The 13987-nt window shown below is 49.4% G+C and overlaps 3 protein-coding genes across 8 annotated transcripts in view; 1 reads left to right on the top strand and 2 right to left on the bottom strand.

The window, feature by feature from the left end:
• Window positions 1-3494: 3494 nt before the first annotated feature.
• On the top strand, window positions 3495-5148 carry LOC127000521 (uncharacterized). Its single transcript, XM_050864256.1, has 3 exons — window positions 3495-3617; window positions 3703-4268; window positions 4370-5148. The coding sequence occupies exons 1-3, from the start codon at window positions 3603-3605 to the stop codon at window positions 4644-4646; spliced, it is 858 nt and encodes a 285-aa protein (XP_050720213.1). The 5' UTR covers window positions 3495-3602; the 3' UTR covers window positions 4647-5148.
• Window positions 5149-6276: 1128 nt separating this feature from the next.
• Window positions 6277-13987, bottom strand: part of LOC127000531 (cuticle protein 19-like) — an 18441-nt gene continuing 10730 nt past the window's right edge. For 2 of the 6 annotated variants that reach the window (XM_050864274.1, XM_050864273.1), the window contains exon 4: window positions 6282-6583. In XM_050864274.1, coding sequence (XP_050720231.1) covers window positions 6389-6583 — 195 coding nt within the window. In that variant the 3' untranslated portion in view covers window positions 6282-6388. Of the gene's footprint in view, window positions 6680-6798; window positions 7185-10279; window positions 10732-10850; window positions 10977-11261; window positions 11356-13987 lie in introns of those variants that run through there. The other 4 variants (XM_050864277.1, XM_050864272.1, XM_050864278.1 and 1 more) reach the window with 4 other exon arrangements.
• On the bottom strand, window positions 12156-13205 carry LOC127000533 (uncharacterized). Its single transcript, XM_050864279.1, has 3 exons — window positions 13150-13205; window positions 12730-12987; window positions 12156-12642 (listed from the first exon to the last, which is right to left on the bottom strand). Exons 1-3 carry the CDS (start codon window positions 13162-13164, stop codon window positions 12388-12390), a joined length of 528 nt encoding a protein of 175 aa, XP_050720236.1. The 5' UTR covers window positions 13165-13205; the 3' UTR covers window positions 12156-12387.

Below are 13987 nucleotides of genomic sequence, written 5' to 3'. Positions count from 1 at the left end.
AGAAAGCATGGAAACTAGGACGAGCAGACAGCAGAATGCTCGTTGACTCATTACGAGGCTGTCTACTTTAGTGATTTGATCGATTACTCAGCCACTTGAATGACACGCGGGAAGATTAAAGCACTTTTGAACATACATACTTGCGTTCAGTTCACAAATGACGTAGGAGGAGGAGTATATACGTTATAGCAGCAGTTTCCCTGTCTTCGCCTGTGATCAATAAATTTTCATGTTTTCCTTTAGTAACGGACTCAAGAAAGAAATAGGAGGATGAAGATGAGGGGGAAATATAGCAGCAGTTTCCTTTACGCAGCCTCTGATTAGGTACGTTTCACTTTTTTTCTTTAGTACTGGACCCAAGAAGTAGAATGAGGATGAGGAGGAAGTATAGCAGTAGTTCTATTTTCTCGGCCTCTGATCATTAACTTTTCCCCCCTTTTTTTTACGGCAAGGTAAATAACAAAGGCAAGGTAAATAAGAAAAAAATAGCCGGGTAGAAATAAACAAAAAAGCTCACTAGAGAAAAAAAAATAGCCTCCGATCATTGATATTTCCCCTTCTTGGCCTCTGATGAGTAACGCTTCCTTTTCTCTAATCAGTAACGTTTCACTTTCTCCCACACCAACGGACTCTAGCCACCAGCCAACACGCGGTATGCACACATTGCTCTTCGCACCAGGTGGAGGGTCTCAGGTATTTTCCACATGACTTGCCTTCTTTTCTCGCGGGAAAGTCACGCCCCAACGTAATCTTGTCCATCATAAAAAAAATAACATTACCAATCATCTCAAGTGCTGAGGGATTTTGTTGTATTTGTTCATGATGATTGGGAGGAATTTAACCACAAGCAGGGAGACGGTTATTTTTAAGATCTTCATAATCTCGACGAATACTGAATTACTAAAGACATTTTTGTTTACTTCAGTGGTCAGTTAGATCGAAATGCAATTATCTGATTATAGTAATGATGTTCAGGAAAGTAAAGGAAAGAACATAAATCACTGGGGAGGAGATAATTATTTTAAAGTAAATCATAATCACTATTTATCAGAACTGAAGTACTAACATTAAATTAATTACTAGTTTTATTCAGGGCCATATCTCCCCCTTCCCCTCCTCCCCAACACCCCCCAACACCTCCCCACCAACAACCTCTCCTTGCGGCACGCCTTCCATTTTGTGAAACAGGGCGTGGAAAATCTCGACCTTTCCTCATTTTTGATAATTTTTTTTACCTAGAAACTCTTTACCGAGGAGGAGGAGGAGGAGGAGGAGTGGACATGATCAGGTTTCTATAACCTTTCTCCCCCCTCTTCCTCCTCTCATCCTCTGACCCCTATCCCCAAAATCGCTGTGTCGTGTGTGTGTGTGTGTAATTTACCACGGCCTGCTCACGAGTTGGACTCTCTTTTGCCAGCAGGTACCCTCACGACGTGAGCAAATGCTCATTATTGTCGATCTCCGGGTACTGCCAGGGCCTCAAACAGCACACACCCCATCCCCCTTGCTCAAGGGTAGACTAACCACTCCTAGTCAACGGAAAGAATCCGGTCTGAGCGGGCTCGAACCGCTGCCTGTTTGGCCGTGAAGCCTTGCAGCGCGGCGCTCTGCACACACCGGAGCGGTGTGTGAGTGTGTGTGTGTGTGTGGGGGGGGCATACAAATTAGGCGACTCCCATCAAATAACGTAGAATAATACCTCGAAATATAAAAAAACATAATCCCACCAAGTTAGAGTAGCCAAACCCCCTCAAAGTCACCGAACCCACCAGACTAACTCGCCCTGACGCCAGCAATTGGCAAAAGGATTAGTGAATTTTATTTTTAGATTCGACCGCTTACCAAACCGAAAATTTTCCTTTCGGGCTGGTCAATAAATGAGTACCTTAGGAAACCTGGGGAAGGTAAACTGTGGTAACCCGGATGGTACCCTGGCCCTGTGTCGGGTTAGTGAGTTCTCTTCCACCTTAGCCTCATAGGGCCAACGAGGCGGAGATGAGCACTGTCTCCACGCGCAGCTATAGCGTATGCTTCCAATTTACCTTAACGCGCCTTATCGTAAAGCGATCGCCACGAAAATGCTGCCCGTTTGGTATTCTTAAACGAAAAGAGAATGCACTGAAAGAAGATGTTTGGAATCTAATGAAGAACTTTTAAAGCTGCGCCTCTGTCGGGAATCAAGTCGGTGGCTCCAGACAAGGACACCGATAAGTTCTACAGTGGTGCTCTACATCAAAGCATCTATAAAAGTCCCACGATACTGAACTTATATTATCACCTTCTTAACGCTTACTTAGGAGGCAGCCGTCACTTAAATCCTGCTCGTTTATCATTCTTTGAGGAAAAAATGTGTTTAGCGAGAGGATGCTTTAAATTCAGTTGTTGAACTTTTTTTGTATATTTGTTTATTTATATATATCGCATGTAGTTACAATAGCGATATGTTGCTTGTTTAGTGTTCTTCAATGAAAGAAAGAACGCGTTTATTAAAAGAGAGTAAGCTGTAGATACAGTTATTAAGCCGGATTTGTATGCTTGAAAGCAAACACAACTGAACATTAAACACACACACACACACACACACACACACACACACACACACACACACACACACACACATGCTAAAGATGAGGTTGCCAAAAAGTCAGTAATTGAACTAGTTTTCCACCTGTTTTAGGTTTCACCAGGAAGAAGGTACCACTGAGAGCCTGCTAGATCAGTAATGCGCTGCTGTTTACGAAATCATGTTGTATACCTGTGTTGAACATGAAACCTTACAGATTTAATGAACAGGTATTTAGCACCTGCCGCACGTTCTACCAGGAAGCAAATGCCTCTGAAAACCAGCTCGCATACTGTTAATTCCATCCAAAAGAAGGAGTGGACATGATCAGGTTTCTATAACCTTTCTTCCCCCTCAGTAATATGATATGATTACTGCTTTGTATTATAATGAGTGACGGGTGCAGGTGGTGGTGAAGGTGATGGAAATGGCGATGATGTAATGGGCGGTACCTCTCATCCGTCCTTTTCCTTTTACTCTTACTTAACCAATCTCTGCATAGCGCTGCCAACCCCTGCCTGAAACACTTTCGCTGAGCTGCCTCATCGTTCATGCGACGACCGCCACCCTTTACTGTTACCTTCTTGCCCCCCATCTCTCTCTCTCTCTCTCTCTCTCTCTCTCTCTCTCTCTCTCTCTCTCTCTCTCTCTCTCTCTCTCTCTCTCTCTCTCTCTCTCTCTCTCTCTCTCTCTCTCTCTCTTAGTTACTGTATTGTGGTGATTAGAGGAAGGAGCAGGAGTGGCTTGTTCCACCCTTTCTTTCGAGAGTCAAAATGTTCTTTACCCAAGCTATCAGCAGCTGGCCATAGCAGTGTTTTGGTAAGGAGAGATATTTGTCTCTTCACACACACACACACACACACACACACACACACACACACACACACACGTGCGCGTCATTATTGTCCATGCTATGCAGCGCGTCTTTGGGCCGCGGCCGCGCTCCGCATGCATGGCAAACACTGGGTAGGGGCGGCGGGTACTTAAAGCCGCCTCCTGTCGACCAGGGCAGTAGTGACACTTCCGCGTCGCTTACACCATGTCGCCGCTCAAGGTAAAGGTTGTTGTTGCCTTCAGGAAGGAAGCGTCGCTCAGCTGCGGCGTCCCGACTGCTCACGGCTCTCCTCTCCCTCCGGCAGGTTGTTACCGCCGTGCTCGCTCTCGTGGCAACCGGCGCCGCCCGCCCAGACCACGGGGCTATTCCTGGCAGCGTCCACGAAGCTGCTCCTCAGCCGTCTTACGGAGCCCCGCCGACTCCTCCCCCGCCCACTTACGCCCCTCCACCCCCTCCTCCCCCACCCACTTACGCCCCTCCACCACCTCCTCCTCCCCCCCCCACTTACGCCCCTCCACCCCCTCCTCCCCCACCCACTTACGCCCCTCCACCACCTCCTCCTCCCCCCCCCACTTACGCCCCTCCCCCCCCTCCTCCCCCACCCACTTACGCCCCTCCCCCCCCACCTCCTCCACCCACCTATGCCCCTCCAACTACAACCACTTATGCCCCTCCACTCCCCTCCACTTATGCCCCTCCACCCCCACCCACTTATGCCCCTCCACCCCCACCCACTTATGCTCCCCCTGTTCCTCCACCCCCCTCCACTTATGCTCCCCCTCCCCTCCAACCTATGCTCCTCCTCCTCAACCTTCCACGTATGCCCCCCCTCCACCCAGCAAGTATGGCCCCCCTGAGCCAGAGACACCGGTAAGTCCTGAGCAGCGAGTCCTTGTGGCCACTAATGGGTCATCGCTCCCCTCACTGGGCCTTGACTTAACCTGACCGACCTTTTCGCTCCCTCCCGCCAGAAACCCGCTTACTCGTATGAATGGGTTGTCAACGACCACTACTCCGGCATCGACTTCAGCCACCAGGAGAGCCGCGACGGCTACAACACCCAGGGCTCCTACCACGTGCTGCTGCCCGACGGCCGCATCGAGAGGGTCACCTATACCGTCATCGGGGACGAGGGCTACGTCGCCACCGTTGAATTCGAGGGCGAGGCCAAGAAGGTGGAGCCCTACGGGCACACGGAGGCCCCGACGCAGGTTTACACACAGCCGCCGGCGCCGGCGTAGAATTTGAGTCGTGTCGCAGCCGTGACAGGGAGCGAGAAGAGGCAGTCAACGAACTTTCTTAAAGACGAGGCCATAGCGATTGACTCCTGTGTCATTTGTGGTTTGTCTGTCTGGCTTGAGGCAATAATCTTTCCAGAATTCGATATTGTTTTTACCTTTAGCTTGTTCGTGGAATGATGAAGTTTCACTCGACAATGCAAAGCTGTTCGACGCTTCAAATGAAAGACAACTTAATAAAACCACTAAGACAACCTGCGTCGCCAGCCTCATGAGGAGTTTTCTTTTTCCTTCCGCTCACACGGCACTGAGGCAGCGATGAATGACAAGTGGGTGAATTCCTGAGTGGTGAGGGAAAAACATATTCCCGAACCTTTCAGTGACCATCACAGAAATTTGTTGTAATTCTTGTCTCGAGTGGCTCGCGGGCACATATATTCAACCAAACACGTAAATTTCATCCACCACTTTTTTATTTATTTGCAATAAACCAATAAATTAATAAAATAAGGTCCCCCGAATGCTGCTTCTGCTTTTGAATATAGAAAGATTCCCATGGAGTTTATCATAGTTAGCTTAAGAGTTGTCTTGATGCCTCTTTAAGGAGTTTATATCGCAAGGAGGAGGAAATACTGTGGAAAGAATGCTGTTCCAGTGTCTGCTAGTGAGAGTTTGTCGCCGAACGGTTTCTCCAAGACGAGATAGGAGCGAGGGATTCTTCGGTTATTTGTTGGTTTGCCTTTATCAGGGCCCCGGTGTTTGTTGCTTTGTTAATGTGTGAAGTTGCTTGTTCGTTCGTTTTTTCATGACTTTGTCTGTCTGGCAGAATCTCTCTCTCTCTCTCTCTCTCTCTCTCTCTCTCTCTCTCTCTCTCTCTCTCTCTCTCTCTCTCTCTCTCTCTCTCTCTCTCAGTTAAAGTTTGAAAGTTAAAGTTTTCATTCCTTAAGGAAAATGTGATATCACAGGATTACTGTAATTTTCATTAGAAATATATAATTAATATTTTGCTACAGTTTCCCGGATTCCTGAATCCCGAGATCCTGAGAACGAAACCCTGCAGTCAGAGCCCAGCTTACACCCCTTCCGTTCTGACCGCTGAGTCGCTACCCCGTCATTATTGCTGCACTCAGTCTTGTCTTTCGGTTGGTCATTCATGAAGTTATTGATTGCTTCTGCCTTTTCCTCGGTCTAGCTACTCATGACCTTTAACTCCGTCCCATTCCTCTACTTCTGTCTCACCGATGCAGGAATAATCCATTGCTCAACTCCCTCGTTGTTGTGTCGGAGATCTCTGGAAAATGTACTTGATATCTTTCTTTTCGGATGGCTTTTGCAGAAAGAAATCCCGACTCGCTTCAGCACTGTGTCGTCCGTGGGGGTTGGGGCTTCCACTCTTAAGATTTTCTGGTTGTTCAAAACATTCCTGAGCCCACAATTTTTTTAGTAATGTATTAAGTAATGTGGGCGCTTGTGTTGCATTAAAGTAGATGCTGTGATCTAACAACGGGCGCTGGCAGTATGTGCTGATCACCCAGCAATAACAGTGCTGAATCAGCCAGTAAGCCGCCAGCATGAGTGGGTCCTGCATGCTGGCAGGATTTGCTCTGTGTGCGTGGCTAGAATTTGAATAGGGTATTTTTCTTATTGAAAGGGATAATTAAGAAAGAACAAATGGAGATCATGTCCGGTTTAATTAATAGTCGTCATGGTTAAAGGAGCAGCTGTAGGCAAGACTGCAGTCCTATTTGGATCTTACTGGTAGGAGGGGGTGGGGGGGCCGTAGGATGGGGCCGGTTTGCCATAGGACGGGGCGGGGACTCCGTAACCCTGCTGGGGGTACTGGGCCTCACCCTCATAGGTGACCTCGGCCACGAAGCCGGAGTCGCCGTTGACGGTGTAGGAGACGCGCTGGAGGCGGCCGTCGGGGAGGAGGACGTAGTAGGAGCCCTGAGTGTCGTAGCCGTCGCGGGCCTCCTGGGCACCGAAGTCGTTACTCGAGTATTCGTCCTTGACGGCGTAGTTGAAGTCATACTTGGGCGGCGCCTGAGGGTAAAAGAGCGTTGTTGTAACGGCGAGGGGAGAGTCATGACGAAGATGGAGGTGAGCGGCACAGAGTTGGCGGCAGCTCTCACAGAAGGCAGCAAGAAAGGCTGTGTACTCACCTCAGGGGCGGGGGCGTAGTAGGAGGGCGCGGGGGTGTGATAGGAGGGGGCGGGGGGGCCGTAAGAGGGTGGGGGGTTGTCGGGGCGGGCGAGGGCGGCGGCCACGAGGGCGGTTAGCAGGACGACCTGAATAACAGCAGCACAAGGGAAAGGTAAGTTTAGAAGAGGCAAATGGCATGCTGACAAACACACGAACAGAGAAGGACATTCAAAGTACTCAAGGCGAGAAACTGGCATGCGAACAGACGGACGCTCCTCAGAGAAATATACATGAGTTTTGAGAGCAGCTCTTCTGCTCTTCACAAGATCCTTAATGTACTTATGAATGAAGATGATGTTAGATGGGATAAAATAAATTGTTAGAACACTTGGAACGGTTCATTAGAGACTCTAGGTCGAAGAGGCCGTTCATGCACACCTTGAGAGACATGTTCCTGTGGCTGAAGATCTCAACTGGTGACCGAGGAGGGACGCGCCGCCTTTTATTGCTGTGCTCTGCCGCTGCCTTGGCAAGGCAACGTAAAGCGAACTACCTCGGGCTGGTAGACGCCGCCCAGAAGACAAGGTCGAAACTGTAGCTCCGTCCCGTTCCTCCCCACGCTGCGGGCGAGTGACCGTGATTACGTTATGGGGTGACATAGATGAGTTTCGTCCTGTGTGAAGTGTTGCGGGAGGTGTCTTATTAAAAACTCCCAAAATGATCACTAACTATAGTAAAAAGAGTCAGTATATTATCTTTTCTTTGCCACGTTTATCATCTCCGTTTCCTAGTTTTATTTTTTATCTGTAATGGCTTGACATCATCGATTTTAAAATACAGGAACGAGCTTGTCACTGAAGTGTCCAGGTAACTGCAATGTGTCACATCAGATGTTTACAGGTGTGCGTTGTGTTAAGTGACTGAAGGCTAACACTGAAATAAAACGTTTGTGGCCACTGTAAGACAAAATATCGAGCTTGCTGCAGGACCATGTGTTACCTGTGTGTTACCTGCGTTACCAGCATTAGGTTTAGAAAAGCGTTAGTGAAATTATGCAAAGGCAGTACTTGTCTTCGAAGAACCGAAAAGCGTAGGACGTAAATGGCAACAAATACTCGTGCTTATTTGTTTAGTTGATTTAATTTTCGTGTTGCTCATATTTGTAATTCGATGTTATATAGAAGAAGAATAGTTTCCTTTGGGATTAATAAATCGTGGAAATGTTTGCTTGAAGTGAAAGGCATTAGTACAAGAGTGTGTGATATCTATCATTGTATAAAGATGCTTTGGTACGCATTTATGAGGTGTAAGCCGGGCATGTGTGATAGGCCTGTGCCGAGGTTTGCGTCTAGCCGTAGGTTGGGGCGGGTGTGTGGCCATAGGGCTTCTCCTCCACCTTGGCCTCGCCCTCGAACTCGACGGTGGCCACGAAGCCGGAGTCGCCGTTGACGGTGTAGGTGACCTCGACGCGGCCGACGGGCAGCAGCACGTAGTAGGAGCCCTCGGTGTTGTAGCCGTCGCGGGTCTCCTGGTGGCCGAAGCCGTTGCCGGAGTAGTCGTCCTTGACGGCCCAGTCGAAGGAGTAGGCAGGTTTCTGGTGGGAGTGGAAGGGTGGGTCAGGATGGGCCATGGTCCTGTGAGGAAAATATTGACACATTAGTGGCTACGAGGACTTGTTGCCCAGGATTTACTGCTCTCTCTGGCTCAGGGTGACCATACTTGGGTGGTGGAGGGGGAGCATAGGTGGGTGATGGAGGAGGGGCATAGGTGGGTGGTGGAGGAGGGGCATAGTTAAGTGGAGGAGGAGGTGCGGGAGGAGGGGCACATGTGGGTGGCGGCGGGGTGCACCGTAGGCAGGCTGAGGTGCAGGTGGGGCGGCGCCCTGGTCTGTAACGTCAAAGTATAGTCAGAGGATTTCATTTTAGATGCGCCCTTGGTCGGCACTCATCTCCGTCACCTCTGTCCTTCATATTGTGGGTCAGAACTCAAAACCCAGCACCCCGGGACACAGGGGCAGGGTGACAGACGGGTTACCCCAGTTTACCCTCTCTATGTTTCTCCAGATTCGAACTTAACATATTGACTTATCCTTTCTACAATCTTATCTTAACCATCCTCCTCCTCAATCAAAGTCCCGCTTTCTTTATTGTTTCGAGTTGCATTTGATAAAAGCACTGATATTATGAAATCGACACTGTTTATATATTTTGTACTATAGATGTTTAACTAAGTTTTTTTGACATTTATTCTCTCACATTGAAACAACTTCACTAATTTTACTTTACATACATTTTGGTATTCGTATACAGACCCAGAGGCTTATCGTGGTCTTTTCAACATGTGAGGGGCAGGTTTCTTACTTTTTTTTGCCCGAAACTTCACGTCACCTCCCACCAAACCAGTGACCTGCATGATGAGAGCACGGTCTAACTCGTATCTTTCTATCAGTTGAAAATAAGTGTATTTAGGTGAAACACCTTCTCTGACTTGATCAGTGTTGAGCCGGCGATTAGGCATTTCTCGGTCAGACATCCTGGACACTAAAACAGAACCCACCATCGGCAGTCCAGTACTAACGCTAATCTGGGATGCGCCGACTCCCGCTACAGACTAAGCATTGGGAACGCGCTAGCAGTATAGGATTATCATTATTTTTTTTTCATAATCTGCCTGTAGCGCCGGTAGGCTTTCTTGATAGGTATTATGGACGGCTTTAGCCCGTTAGTGGCGCAAGCTAATTTTATTTATAGTGGCTGACGTGATGTATGACTCTTGCTTGGCCCATGCTGCCCCCCCGGTGCTCCTCTTGACCGAAGTCGCTGAAGTAAATGTTGATTGAAGATCCAGACAGCATGTGGGTAATCTTCCGCCACTCGGCGATGACTTGTAAAATAGGCGTGTTTCTGTGGGACTCGAACATTGTCCATGGTAGATCCTCGGGCTCACCAAGCCCGCACGCTAAGCACTCTAAATAATTACAGGACTTGTCCGTTTTCAGTCCGTGGTTCCTTTCAAAAGATTTCGTATGTACGTGACCTGAGTTAGGTCCTGCGAGCGGCTGGGCAGGAGGGCTTGGGTGATGTGTGTGTGGGTCGTTCAGGCGTGTTTTTAGAGGCTTCGGAATACGTGACGCCTAACGGTGAAGGGCATGTTGGTTAGGATAATCAATATAATAAAAACTTGAGTAAGGTTTAAGCATTTTCATTGGTTATTTGGTCTTATGAAACATAATGAAACTGAAGGACATTTACTATTCGTTAAACGTATTGCCTATCAGCTGAGTGGATCATACTGCAGTAATACAAAAAAATAAATATTATAGTATTCGTGCGACTATACTGCCAGTATCCCACCGCAGGTCCACAACACCCGGGCCACCAACATTCCTGCTGGATCCACATGTCGGACACGTCCTTAAGCCTCACTGGATTAGGTTTGACTGCGGCCTCAACGTGTTTTGTGTGTTCTTTAATAACATGGAGAGTAAAGAAAGACTAAACAGAGATCATATTTCATTTAATAAATAGCCATCACAGATGAAACCACAGGGTCGCCAGGTGGCTGGAGGATAGGAGCCGCTCTATAAGAGGGGTGGGGTGGCTTAGGAGGGACATGGATGGCTTAGAAAGCAGTCTAGGCTCAACAGGATGGGGTCAGGGAGGGACCGTAGCTTTGCGCGGACATTACTGGTAGGAGGGAGCGGGTTTGCCGTAGGAGGGGGCTGGGGCGCCGTAGCTCTGCTGGGGGTACTGGGCCTCACCCTCATAGGTGACCTCGGCCACGAAGCCGGAGTCGCCGTTGACGGTGTAGGAGACGCGCTGGAGGCGGCCGTCGGGGAGGAGGACGTAGTAGGAGCCCTGGGTGTCGTAGCCGTCGCGGGCCTCCTGGGCACCGAAGTCGTTACTCGAGTATTCGTCCTTGACGGCGTAGTTGAAGTCGTACTTGGGCGGCGCCTGAGGGTAAAAAAGCGTTGTTGTAGCGGCGAGGAGAGAGTCACGCCAAAGGTGGCGGTGGGCGGCACAGCTGTGGCTGCAGCTCCCACAGAAGGAAGCAGGAAAGGCTGTTTACTGACCTCGGCGGCGGGGGCGTGGTAGGAGGGCGCGGGGGCGTGGTAAGATGAGGCGGGGGGACCGTAAGAGGGTGGGATGTTGTCGGGGCGAGCGAGGGCGGCGGCCACAAGGGCGGACAGCAGGACGACCTGAGTAAGAGCAGCAGGAAGAGAAGAGTAGTTTAGATGAGGCACGTGGCATGCAGACAGGCACACGGGCAGTGAAGCGACCAATAAAGTAATGAACTCGAGAAACAAGCACGTTGACAGACGGACGCTGCTCAGTGAAACATGCAAGAGTTTTGAGACCAGCTCTTGACTAAATCCTTAAAGTATTTATAAATGAAGATGATGTTATGCGGGATAAAATAAATCGTTAGATAACTTCGAACGACTGAAAAGAGACTCTAGGTCGGAGAGGCCGTTTATGCACACCTTGAGAGACATGTTTCTGTGGCTGAAGAAGATCTCAAACTGATGACCGAGGAGGGACGCGCCGCCTTTTATTGCTGTGCTCTGCTGCTGCCTTGGCGACGTAAAGCGAACTACCTCGGGCTGGTAGACGCCGCCCAGAAGAGAAGGCCGAAACCACAGCCCCGTCCCGTCCCTTCTCACGCCGCGGGCAGAGGGATGACCGTGATTACATTATGGTGTGACGTAGATGAGTTTTGTGTTGTGTGTTGTGTGGCAGGAGTTTTTCGAGGCCAAGGTGTGGAACATGGCATGGTTAAGGTCCTCCTCTGGCCACTAACCACAATTTCCCAATAGCAAAGCTCACAGTATTATTTTTTTTAACCGTGATGGAAATAGACCAAATGCAACACACACACACACACACACACACACACACACACACACACACACACATATACTTATACACACACACACAAAAAAAAAAAAAAAACTTGCAACTACAGTACTCGTAGAATAAACTAGCAAAATGGTCACCAACCATTGAAAAAGTGTCAAGATTTTCCCTTGCTGTCACGATTATCATCTCCGTTTCTTCGTTTTTATCAGTAATAGCTGGAGATCATGAATTTTAGGACTCAGGACCGAGTTTGTCACTGAAGTGTCTAGGTAACTTCAATGTGTTACTCCGAATGTCCACAGGTGTGCGTTGTGTTACTAAGTGAAGGCCAGCATTGAAATCAAACGTTTGTGGCCACTGTAAGAATTAAAGATTTAGCTTGTTTTGAAGACCTTGTGTTACCTGTGTGTTACCTGTATTACGTGCATTAGGTTGTTACGAAAAAGATTAGTGAAAATATGCAAATGCACCACTCGTCTTGCAAGACCCGAAAAACGTAGGACGTAAATGGCAACAAATACTCATGCTTATTTATTCTCTTCATATATTTTTCGTTTTTTTCACATTTGTAATTTGGTAAGTTATATAGAGGAAGAACAGCTTCTTTTGGGATCAATAAATAGTGGAAATGTTTGTTTGAAGTGAACGTCATTAGTACAAGAGTGTGTGATATCAATCATTGTGTAAGGATGCTTTGGTGCGCATTGATGAGGTGTAAGCCGGGCATTTGTGATAGGCCTGTGCCGGGGTTTACGTCTGGCCGTAAGTTGGGGTGGTCGTTTGGCCATAGGGCTTCTCCTCCACCTTGGCTTCGCCCTCGAACTCGACGGTGGCCACGAAGCCGGAGTCACCGTTGACGGTGTAGGTGACCTTCTCGACGCGGCCGTCGGGCAGCAGCACGTAGTAGGAGCCCTGGGTGTTGTAGCCGTCGCGGGTCTCCTGGTGACCGAAGTCGTTGCCGGAGTAGTCGTCCTTGACGGCCCAGTCGAAGGAGTAGGCGGGTTTCTGGCGGGAGGGAGTGGAAGGGTGGGTCAGCATAGGCCATGGTCCTGTGTGGGAAATATTGACACATCACTTGCTACGGGGACTTACCGCTGTCTCTGGCTCAGGCTGACCATACTTGGGTGGTGGAGGGGGGGCATAGGTAGGTGGTGGAGGGGGGGCATAAGTGGGTGGGGGAGGAGGGGCATAGGTAGGTGGGGGAGGAGGGGCATAGGTAGGTGGGGGAGGAGGGGCATATGTGGGCGGCGGCGGGGGTGCACCGTAGGCAGGCTGGGGGGCAGGTGGGGCGGCGCCTTGGTCTGGGCGCGCGGCGCCGGTGCCCAGGAGAGCGAGCAAGGCGGAAACAACCTGACGGAGGGAGAGAAGAGGCGTGAGTAACTGGCTCAGGGTTCAAATCTTTCCCAGTTAGCCATGGTACTGACAAAAAAGAAATAAAAGCAGCAGTTTGGACGCCGCGGCGGTACAGCTGTTAAGCAGGGCTTCCCACATGAAAGTGGTCGCTAACCGTACCTTGAGGGAAGACATGATCCACCCGAGGAAGAGGTGTCACTGCTACCCCGGCTGCCAGGACGCGGCCTTAAATACCCGCTGCCTCTGCCTCGCGACTCCCATGCATGATGCATGCGGTCACGTTTAAGGGCATGGCTCGGGTTTTGGGTGTGGCAGGGTGCGACGCAAGACCAGCTGCTTGGTGTGGGCAGCGGGCAGTCTGATTAGCGATGGTGCGAGTTGACAGTCCGCTGGTTAGCTGGTGACCCTTCACTGGAGTCTGAACTGACGCAAAGTCTTCTCTGTGACCATGACCCAACCAGCTCCTGGCTGGGGTGTCCAGACCTACTAGCAGGGCAGCAGCACACCGCCAGCCATTGGCGTGTGAGTCTTGCTGTGATGTTTGTGCTGCGAGTTCAGCATGCCAGCTGTCTTCCATGCTCTCAAACAGTCTCAGCCTGTTGCTACTCAAGTTCTATAGTAACAGCCATGAACGATGATAAGCTGTGCGATACTTGACGTATTAAGTGTAACTGTTTACTCTTTTAGTGGACTGTAACGTCAAAGTATAGTCAGATGATTTCATGTTAGATGCGCCCTTGGTCGGCACTCATCTCCGTCACCTCTGTCCTTCATATTGTGGGTCAGAACCCAGCACCCTGCGACACAGGGGCAGGATGACATCCGAGTTACCCCAGTTTACCTTCTCTGTGTTTCTCCAGATTCGCATCTAACGTAATGACTATATCCTTCCTACGATCTGGTCTTTACCATCCTCCTCCTCAATCAAAGTCCCGTTTTCTTTATTGTTTCGAGTTGCATTTGATAAAAGCATTGATATCATGAAATTGACACTGTT

This window comes from Eriocheir sinensis, chromosome 19 (genome assembly GCF_024679095.1).
Source record: "Eriocheir sinensis breed Jianghai 21 chromosome 19, ASM2467909v1, whole genome shotgun sequence".
NCBI lineage: Eukaryota > Metazoa > Arthropoda > Malacostraca > Decapoda > Varunidae > Eriocheir > Eriocheir sinensis.
Note: the sequence above shows the minus strand (reverse complement) of the source record. Positions and strands in the feature narration are given on the sequence as shown.

What these genes read in the sequence shown, in the direction of transcription:
- LOC127000533 (XM_050864279.1), bottom strand. An exon ending in AGCCTGAGCCAGAGACAGCG is followed by an intron (nt 12,643 to 12,729) that starts GTAAGTCCCCGT and finishes CCCTCCCGCCAG; the next exon opens with AAACCCGCCTACTCCTTCGA.
- LOC127000521 (XM_050864256.1), top strand. An exon ending in CCCCTGAGCCAGAGACACCG is followed by an intron (nt 4,269 to 4,369) that starts GTAAGTCCTGAG and finishes CCCTCCCGCCAG; the next exon opens with AAACCCGCTTACTCGTATGA.